Source organism: Nannobrachium achirus (assembly GCF_963921795.1).
Source record: "Nannobrachium achirus genome assembly, chromosome: 5".
NCBI lineage: Eukaryota > Metazoa > Chordata > Actinopteri > Myctophiformes > Myctophidae > Nannobrachium > Nannobrachium achirus.
In genome coordinates this window covers 536,391-547,500 of record NC_137814.1, presented here as the reverse complement: position 1 = coordinate 547,500, position 11,110 = coordinate 536,391, and the positions used below count along the sequence as shown (strand labels likewise).

General features: G+C 43.4%; 1 protein-coding gene across 6 annotated transcripts in view; it reads right to left on the bottom strand.

The window, feature by feature from the left end:
- The window catches only part of LOC308286181 (dynein, cytoplasmic 1, intermediate chain 2a-like), a 40,852-nt gene that overhangs the window by 19,828 nt on the left and 9,914 nt on the right, over positions 1-11,110 (bottom strand). For 4 of the 6 annotated variants that reach the window (XM_080727137.1, XM_080727139.1, XM_080727141.1 and 1 more), the window contains exons 4-5: positions 10,188-10,272; positions 892-954 (exon numbers count right to left, since the gene is read on the bottom strand). In XM_080727137.1, the coding sequence (XP_080583263.1) occupies positions 892-954; positions 10,188-10,272 (148 nt within the window). Of the gene's footprint in view, positions 1-762; positions 778-891; positions 955-10,187; positions 10,273-11,110 lie in introns of those variants that run through there. The other 2 variants (XM_080727138.1, XM_080727140.1) reach the window with 2 other exon arrangements.

Below are 11,110 nucleotides of genomic sequence, written 5' to 3'. Positions count from 1 at the left end.
GATATTCATTTAATGTCTTTATTCTATGTGTACTGTGCAGTGTTTATGCATGGATATGATATTCATTTAATGTCTTTATTCTATGTGTACTGTGCAGTGTGCATGCATGGATATGATATTCATTTAATGTCTTTATTCTATGTGTACTGTGCAGTGTGCATGCATGGATATGATATTCATTTAATGTCTTTATTCTATGTGTACTGTGCAGTGTACATGCATGGATATGATATTCATTTAATGTCTTTATTCTATGTGTACTGTGCAGTGTGCATGCATGGATATGATATTCATTTAATGTCTTTATTCTATGTGTACTGTGCAGTGTACATGCATGGATATGATATTCATTTAATGTCTTTATTCTATGTGTACTGTGCAGTGTGCATGCATGGATATGATATTCATTTAATGTCTTTATTCTATGTGTACTGTGCAGTGTGCATGCATGGATATGATATTCATTTAATGTCTTTATTCTATGTGTACTGTGCAGTGTGCATGCATGGATATGATATTCATTTAATGTCTTTATTCTATGTGTACTGTGCAGTGTACATGCATGGATATGATATTCATTATCTGGCTATTCGATATCAAATATCGAAGGTTTTCCTAACATCGCCCAGCCTTAACACACACACACACACACACACACACACACACACACACACACACACACACACACACACACACACACACACACACACACACACACACACACACACAGAGGTCTCTCTAGCGCCACCTATCATGCATTACCCCATCAGCTCAGAGTCAGAGTGAACACACAGAGGTCTCATATATTAGGTATATATAGGTATCATGCATTAGAGAGGTCTCTCTAGAGGTCATCTAGAGGTCATCTAGAGGTCATCTAGAGGTCATTACCCCATCAGCTCAGAGTCAGAGTGAAGCTGCAGAGTGGAAGGATCAGGATCCCAGTGCAACGTCCTGATTGGTTGATAGAGAGACGCAGTACCACACCATGCCACCAGAGGGGGTTAGTAGCACACAGAGAGAGAGAGAGAGAGAGAGAGACAGAGAGAGAGACAGAGAGAGAGAGAGAGAGAGAGAGAGAGAGAGAGAGAGAGAGAGAGAGAGAGAGAGAGAGAGAGAGACAGGACACAAGCAAAGACAGCATCACAGACAGACAGGCAGACAGACAGACAGACAGACAGACAGACAGACAGACAGACAGACAGACAGACAGACAGACAGACAGACAGACAGACAGACAGACAGACAGGCAGACAGACAGACAGACAGACAGACAGACAGACAGACAGGGAGAAAAGAGAGGAAAAGTTTAGTGTAGAAATAATATCGTAGAGCAGTGGTTCTCAACTTGTGGGTCGGGACCCCCAGGGGGTCCCCACATTATTTTGGGGGGTCCCCAGATGATTAACTTAATGTGCAACATTGTTTTCTCTCTCAACAGTAAACAAACCAACATAAAGTTTAAGTGTATAGAGGGTATCTGCACATTTCTAAAGTGACAATTCAAGGACTTTTTAACTCATACAGTGCCTATCCCGAACTAGTTCGGGATATTCGGGATCAAAAACAATTTTTTATTTGCTATTTTACTTACCCCGAGCTGCTTGGAGCAACGTGGGTGGTCCCGGCTCGCTAGAGCCCTGCACGGGCCTAAAATGTGGGCCCGGGCCCGGCCCTGGCCCGTGGACTTCAGTCCAGGCCCGGCCCGTGGCCCGTTTGGTGCCGCTATTTAAAGCCCGAGCCCGGCCCGAAGCCCGTCGCCTTATTATTAATTAATTATTTGTGTGCGTGGCTTTCACTGCTGCGCGCTGCTGCAGCTACACTCTCAAGGGGAGTCCATACTGTCACAGACCACCGAAATTTGCGTCGGAAAGGTCCAGTTCAACTACAAAATGACATCTCTTGCAACTTCTGAAAAGGATTACTCATAATTTGAGTTCGGAAAGCTGCACGCACGTCAGAAAGTCGAAACTTTCCAACGAAAACTATGGTCGGAGAGGACGGAGACTGAGAGACGTATGTACAGCCCTCTACTATAGCTGTGCTCGTCTTGCGCTCTGATTAAAAGAAAGAAGTCAACACAACAGCACAGCAAGTAATTACACACACATCACAACGCAAGAAATCTTCCTCCACCCACCGTTTGTTATGTTACTGTATATCTTCACAGCAATTAGATATTGATATTATTGTCGGCTTGCCGCCCGTGGTCAGTATCGTCCAGTACTAAAGAGTAAAGACGCACGCACGCATCCCGTAACCAGTGACGTCATTACGTGCGCATCCCGCGTCTCTGACGCATTCACGTTGCCTAGAGACGCATTCACGTCAGTGTTCTGGGGTCCCACGGACGCGTCGCCTCCATTGGAGTCCACGTGAAAATAATTTACCACGTCGCGAAAAAATATATATTTTAAAAAGTCCACAGACGCCACCATTGTTCATGGGTGAAGGCATGCTACTGTACCCTACGTTAACACAAATGAAATCCGCGTAGAAAGTCTTAAAACAGACGATAGAACTAACGACAGTGTGTGTTTGGAATCCACCGACGCTATTGTGTGCTCCATGCATGGTCACAGAATTCAATGGGTGCCTTAGTTTTAGCGTAGCACCGGGCCGCTCTCTGACCATAGTGGCACAGCGTGTTAGGTGATACACCAAGAAGGGTTCCCCCACCGAACGTGGGTTTGGCTTGTCGAGCCTGTTATCGGGTAAGCGTCACGTCATGGGCTGCTATAGCGGCCGGGGGCCGGGAGGTACAATGTGTCATCGATAGTTGTGTGCTTTGGAAGTGCATGCGTGCCGCGGAACAACGGTGGAACGCGTGAAACACTAAAAAGTTTGGTTACCTTTTGGAAGGGGAGAGCTAAATACAATGGGCTATATGCAGCACGGTTGTTACATCATGCTCGGGAGGGAACACTGTCTTCGACAATGCAGACGGAGCCAGGCACTTGTCCATAATGCATCACATAAGACCCAAGTGCAATCAATAACTTTGCACGTCTGCGACTAGCTCTGGTCCATAGCGTTAGTGGAGTTCTCCTCCACTAACGCTATGGACCAGAGCTAGTCTGAGACGAGTTGAAACAACTCCAACGCGGGCTGTTGAAGCAGCGCGACACCCGTTCTCTTCCACCCACAGTATGTGGTGCTTGAAAATATGAATGATTCCATCGATAATAATCCGTTTGGGACACTCAAAATCACTGCCATAGAGTTATAATGTATCGCTCCGTGCGAATGAATCCGTAGCGTTGCCAGCGCGACTTCTGAGTCTACCGAAAATAGCAGATGTACAAGATCACAACGCGGTGCGAGCAGACACGGTTTGAGCTTGTTGATTGGGTATTTTTTTGTTGCGTGACACCGTCGTACTATGCATTATACATTTCACTGTTAAAGAGACGGTACACATTTAGTTTCTTCAAATATTTTCCAAAAATAAAAAGGTTGACTTGCCTTCTGTCTGTTAAAGTACTGTATTTGAAGGCCCTGGTCAAATGTATTTAATGGAAAAAATAGATATGCATTTACTGTAAAAAAAAAAAAAGAAAAAAAAAAGGAGAGACATGGAAATGTTAGCCTATAGTTTATAGTATAGTTTTACAGTAGGCTATTATTATTAATTCATGAATAGTACTGTAATTATATATATATATTAGTGTCTCATCATGTCTTTCCACAAAATAACAGAAAAAAGCTCAATAGTGGGCTCGATAAAAGCCCGGCTCGATAAGCAACATCGATAAGGTGCTCATTATCAATAAAAATTAACGAGCTCCATCCCTAGTGCTTCTTCATCTCAAGGTACTATTATAGTTTAATTGTTTCATTCGTTTTTGTATGTATTTTGTAAGATAAACAATGTAAATAACCATATAATAACCAATTCAAGTTAAATGCTGCACTTTGTCAAAAATGACATGACGCGTTGAATTTTTGTGGGACCCATAAAATATCCCTGGGACTCATCCGAAAGACCCTCCTTGGGTCCCGGGACTCATTACATTAAAAACCTATTAACATCACTGCGTAACTGATACGGGACTCGGGAGGTCGGGAATCATTACAGGGCGATTTATTTGAGAAATGACGGTGAAATGGGTGAAACTACAGTAGTGCTCCTAATGTTCTAGTCTCGCTGTGTATGTACACGCAGAGTCGCAGAGTAGACTTGTGTGAGTGTGTGAGAAGAAAAGCCGTCGCCCACGGCTCGTTGCGGCTCTCCATTGGCTAATGTACTCATGTCACGACCAATCAGAGCCGGTTGCTATAGATACGGATAGAGCCCATAGCCTAGAAGGCTATTAGCCTAGAAGGCTATGGGAGGCAGGCAGGCAGCACTCACTCACACACACTAGTGATGGGCAATCCCGTTCATTTCAGTGATCGGATCATTTCGTTCACGTTCACGGTAAAGATCCGTTCAAAAGATTCGTTCAAATGATTCGTTCATAGCGTGATTGTCCCGTGAAAAACACAATCGCGGGAGCGTTTTTATTACATCGCGAGTACAGCCCGCCGTCGCGTCCTGTCTGCCGGCCGGGGCTTTTAGGGGGAGGGGCGGGGGTGTGAACGAAAGTGTGAACGACCCATTTCAGGGATTTGAACGAATCGTTCACGAGTCATGCTAATGATTCGAATCTTATGAACGAATCACTCATGAACGACACATCACTAACACACACCACACTCCATTCTAAGCGCACACACAGAGACGTCATGTGTGAAATTCACAGCGCGAAATGTTCCGAGCATGGTTCTGAGCCCGGGCCCGGCCCTAGGCCCGTTGGTGAGTTTCTAAACGAGCCCGGCCCGGCCCGCCGGCCCTGGTCGGGTCCCGTCGGGCTTGCAGGGCTCTACGGCTCGCTAGCCGCTAGCCAGCAAGCCATTCTACTCTGTCCGACGATTAATCCATTGAAAATGGTTTAAAATAAAGTTTAGACCCCCCCAATGTTCACCCAATGTTCATTGTAGGCGGCGCGACGTATTCCAGGGTGCCTATCCCGAACTAGTCCGGGATATTTAATGAAATGGATTAAAATGATAAGAGGCCTTCTGAAGCCTGGCTTGATTTTTGTAGCTACTAGCCGAAAGCTAACAACGTCCCGGCCGGACGTTATTTGCGAACGAAATCGCCAATCTCCGCCTAATCCAATGAAAGACCGCATCTTTGGAGGCTTGTATCTCTGGATTGTGTGCTCTGGAAGCGGCGCGAGGTTTATTTACGGCGAAATCGCCCAAAAATGATCTTTTAGATGACAAAATGGGAATAGCCATTCTGTTAGCATCTTCATCCGGGACATTTCCATGCCGTGCATGAACGTGAGCACGTGAGGTCCTGGAAGGTTAGGTCCTGGAAGCTAAAGCGCTCGCCTATGAGAGATGCGCTGGCATTCTTTGGCCCCTAGAGGGCGCTGGCACTCAATGAGTTAATACCTCTAAAATGACAAATTAAACATTGGCCAAATTGTCAAATATTAGAGGCAGAAATTGTGAAAACAGCAGATCTACAAGCTCACGTATATCTGCTATTTTCACAATAGAACCGTGTTATACAACATGTAATGCCTCAACTCTTGAATCAGGGGGGGGGGGGGGGTGGCCCCCAGTTAAAATATGAGTATTTGGGGGTCCCCAGTTAAAATATGAGTATTTGGGGGCCTGAAAAGGTTGAGAACCCCTGCTCTGTCAAAGTGCACCAGAGTTGGAGGTGGGTCACCAATTTCAGCCAATCAGGAGAGAGAAGCAGTATCAGACTGAAGTAATTAAAGCGGGTCATGTTTGCATGTTTGGAATCATAAAAGCTGAAATCAATAATATATCAGTATTCTGATATTAACCTGAGGGCCGCATTAAGTGAAGGTGGGGCCGCATGTGGCCCCCGGGCCGCCAGTTGCTTACCGTGGCCTAGAGGTATGGACTCTATTTTACATTCCTGCTTCTAGTTCAGGGGCGTCAATTGGGTATGGCAGGGGTATGCAGCTGCCATACCCTAGGTTCAGGTTCAGGTTCAGGTTCAGGGTCCAGGGGGAAGATAAAAGTTACTTTTAAATATTAATCCATGAATGTCTCTTTGTCTGTCTGCGCTGGTTATTATGTTGTTAAGTTACTGTAAAATAACTACAAATGCTAAATTGAACAAAAATCACTTTAACAAGATATTATAATTATATTCTCCCCATCTTGACAGAATGGTATATTCCCCGGTTCCGCAGGTCAGCTGCACAGGTGCAATGCATTATTGTTAATAGTGTTACATTTACTAACATGCCAAGTTTATCTGCACTTGAACAACCGTTCCAGGCTGCCATATCCAGCCCAAGAAACTGTAGAAACGAGGGGAAAAATAAAATGCACTTCTTAAATAAAACTAGAAAAGAAAATTTCCAAGAAATTTTAAGTGTGCCTGCAGCTCTCTAAGTCTGTGCAACCTTGTGTAGCGGTTGGTGTTAGCATTAGCGTTAAATTTTTTAACATTCGCATTTTTTGCATAAGCTTTAACATTATGGTTCTTCATATGACACCACCCACAGCCATTTCGACTAATTAGTGGCGTTTTGGCGCATTTTTGGCCGTTATCACGGGTCGCACTTTAACGAGTTTTTTGAGAAAAAATTGTTTTGTGAGAAAAAAGATTTTTTTGAGAAAAAAATTTTTTTTGAGAAAAAAAAAATTTGAGAAAAAAAAACATTTGAGAAAAAAAAATTTGAGAAAAAAAATTTATTGAGAAAAAAACATTTTTGAGAAAAAAAATTTTTTTGAGAAAAAAAAATTTGAGAAAAATTTTTTTTTGAGAAATTTTTTGAGAAAAAAAATTTTTTGAGAAAAAAAAATTGAGAAAAAAAAATTTTGAGAAAAAAAAATGTTTTGAGAAAAAAAAAATTGAGAAAAAAAGTTTTTTGAGAAAAAAAAATTTTTTGAGAAAAAAAATTTTTTGAGAAAAATTTTTTGAGAAAAATTTTTTGAGAAAAAATTTTTTTTTGAGAAAAAAACATTTTTTGAGAAAAAATTTTTTGAGGAAAAAGAAATTTGAGAAAAAATGTTTTTTGGAGAAAAACAATTTTTTTGAGAAAAAAAAAATGTATGACACCAGCCGCGAGTCTGTACGACAAACGGTTCATGAGTTATAGAGGCACTTCCTGTTTGGCGAAGGACACTTCCTGTTACAGAGGGGGCGGGGCTTAATCAATTACAGCTCATCCCTATTGGCCGGAAAAAGACCAACGTTGTGTGTGCATTTTAAAGTTTAAATCACGTTGCTAGGCAAAAGTATGGCAGAGTTATGTGGCGCCAAAGTTTCTGGGTTTTTTTTCGGAGTCCCCCATTCTAAGTCAATGGGGTTTTTGGGCGTCGTTTTTTGCGAATTACATCGCAATCGTATCGCGGATCGGAAAGAAAAGTAATAGCACACCATTCCCGGCCGAGCCGCACATTTTGATGTATATATTGCGGGGGTGGCGTAAATCGTGCGGCAGTTATTACGTGCCGAAGTTTCCCCCATTCTAAGTAATGGGGTTTTTTGGCGTCGTTTTTTGCGAATTACGTCGCAATGGTAACGCGGATCGGAAAGAAAAGTAATAGCACCCCATTCCCGGCCGAGCCGCACGTTTTGATGTATATATTGCGGCGGTGGCGTAAATCGTGCGGCACTTATTACGTGCCGAAATTTGCAAGAACATTACTTACTTACTTACTTACTTACTGACTTAAGTATGGCGGATTACAATAAGTGTTTTGCCATTGCGTTGCATGGCAGGCACACTTAATAAATGTAAAATAAATTGCTAAGGTATGGCAACATGACTGGTGTCTTCACACCAGTCATGTTGCCATACCTTAGATTTTCTGAACTGACGCCACTGCTTCTAGTTTATCCTGGATGAGTTCTCTCTCCTGATTGGATAAAACCGACTCCTCTTTAATGTGTTAAAGGGTCCATTTGGTTCCATGTGTGAACTCTTTAATGTGTTAAAGAGTCACTGGTTCCATGTGTGTGAACTCTTTAATGTGTTAAAGGGTCCATTTGGTTCCATGTGTGAACTCTTTAATGTGTTAAAGGGTCCATTTGGTTCCATGTGTGAACTCTTTAATGTGTTAAAGGGTCCATTTGGTTCCATGTGTGAACTCTTTAATGTGTTAAAGGGTCCATTTGGTTCCATGTGTGAACTCTTTAATGTGTTAAAGGGTCCATTTGGTTCCATGTGTGAACTCTTAAGGCTCTATTCTGATTGTCTTAAGTAGCAGCTCTTATGCCTTAACTTAAAGGTCTGTCCATTCTGTCTCTGAACAACAAACCTTTGGTCGGAAAGGTCCGGTTCAACCTCAAAATGACATCACTCACATCTTCTGGAAAACATTACCCTGAATTAGAGTTCTGAAAGCTGCACGTCAAAAAGCAGGGGTGGAAAAAGTACTCACATATTTTACTTAAAGGACCAGGTCACCTCTGGGACAACCAGATCTTATTTTATTGTTGTTTGGGACAAGATCAACACAATCCTGAATTATTTTTTGTATTCAATCTGTGTTTTGAGATATTTTAGTATTTCAGCTGTGCTAGCATTTTGCATCATTATGCTGCATCATATGATGCAGCATGATGATGCAAAATGCATCATATGATGCAAAATGCATCACTAGCACAGCTGAAATACTAAAATATCTCAAAACACAGATTGAACACAAAAAATAACTCAGGATTGTGTTGATTGTGTCCCAAACAACAATAAAATAAGATCTAGTTGTACCAGAGGTGAACTGGCCCTTTAAGTAAAAGTATCAATACTACAATGTAGATGTACTTTAAACCACAGTCAAAAAGTCAGAAATCTCTGATGAAAAGTTATGGACAGGCCTTTAAGTTAAGGCATGAGAGCTGCTACTTAAGATAATCAGAATACAGTTACAGACCCTTAAAGGGGAGTTTCGGTCAAAAACGACTTTCCTACCTTTGAAATGATGATCCAGGAAGGCTCTGGGCTGATCCAGGTGTTGTTTTACCCAAAGCAGCATTTTGTTCATTTTTCGATTTTCTCCCCTGCACCCCACGGCTCCAAAACGGCACCTTTTGGGTCAACCCGTAATCCGGTTATTATTCTCGCTCAAAATTCACTTTTCTCGCTCGGTCTCAGTCCCTCATACTGTAGTTAGCATATCCGAGCTACATCAGCTCCTGGTCGCCGCCATGTTTGTTTACAACAAGCTCAACTCTGAACTCTGAGCCCAGGAGAGAAACACTGGGAAATCCCGTTCCCGTTGGGAAACGCGCGTTCACGAGCTGCTGCTGCTGCTGCTGCTGCTGCTGCTGCTCTCACAGCTCCACCTCCCCCCCCCCCCCCCCCCCCCCCCCCACAGCCTGTTACCTGTTGAGGCAGACAAGAGGCTACACCATACATCACTCTGCAGACTTTGTCGACATAGTTACATCTTTTTTCTTTGGCTAAGAGCATTTTTGTGTTTTATTGTTCGTCGCGCGTCGGGGAGTCACGCGATACAAAACGGGATTTCCCAGTGTTCTCTCCTGGGCTCAGAGTTCAGAGTTGAGCTTGTTGTAAACAAACATGGCGGCGACCAGGAGCTGATGTAGCTCGGATATGCTAACTACAGTATGAGGGACTGAGACCGAGCGAGAAAAGTGAATTTTGAGCGAGAATAATAACCGGATTACGGGTTGACCCAAAAGGTGCCGTTTTGGAGCCGTGGGGTGCAGGGGAGAAAATCGAAAAATGAACAAAATGCTGCTTTGGGTAAAACAACACCTGGATCAGCCCAGAGCCTTCCTGGATCATCATTTCAAAGGTAGGAAAGTCGTTTTTGACCGAAACTCCCCTTTAAGGGTCCGTTTGGTTCATTTAGCTGGGGACCCCCTGGAACCCCCTCGAGGACCCCTGGGGGGTCCCCGGACCCCACTTTGAGAACCACTGGTTTAAATGTTAATACAGTCAGCATGCACATTATGCGCACACGCACGCACGCACGCACACACGCACACACTCACACTCACACTCTCGCACGCACACACACACACACACACACACACACACACACACACACACACACACACACACACACACACACACACACACACACACACACACCTGGGTCCTTGGGTTAGGGTTAGTGTGTGTGTGTGTGTGTGTGTGTGTGTGTGTGTGTGTGTGGGGGGGGGGGGGTCCTACCGTGGTCCTTGGGTTCCGTCAGCAGAATCTTGGCTCCCGGCGTCGCTGCCCACCGATTTGTTGGAAGGAGACATGGGGGCGGGGACTAAATATGTAAACACATCATCTGTTACTACGCGCAGAGGATGCACTACTGAGCATGTGCAGAGGGTTCATGTGACATGTGGACATGGACCAATGGAGAGACAGACAGATCAAAGACAAGGGGATGTGTAGGAGAGAAAAGGAGGTGTGGAAGGAAGAAGGGATGATAGAGGAGAAAAGGAGGTGTAGAAGGAAGAAGGGATGATAAAAGGAGGTGTAGAAGGAACAAGGGATGGTGTAGAGGATAAAAGGAGGTGTAGAAAGAAGAAGGGATGATAAAAGGAGGAGTAGAAGGGAGAAGGGATGAGATAGAGGAGAAAAGGAGGTGTAGAAGGAAGAAGGGATGAGATAGAGGAGAAAAGGAGGTGTAGAGAAACAGAAGGAGAGAAAAAAGGAAAAAACAGAATGAAAATGAATGGCAGGCAGGGTCAAAGGTCAAAGGTCAGGTTCCACAAAGTGTTTTGGAGCGAAACTGTTTTGGTTATGATAATTAATATTTATACTAATTAACATATCAGTTATACTAATTAACATTATTATCATTATAAATATCATTTATATGAATAAACATTAAGATGGTCATAGGACTTTCACACAACCAATAACTGGTAAGCATGTTTGGGCTCTCACAGCATATCTCCATAAACAGTACATGGATCTACATAATATGGGTACCAGGGGTCTCCATATATGGGTAACTGGTCCGATATACATCACTGGTCAGATGGCCAAGACATGGCGTGAGCTCATCCTAGTGATAATTATAATGATCCTCATTCTAAGGCCACCTGCTGCTCAAATCAACACTTTGTGTGAAAACCAGACGTCATGCAAACGAG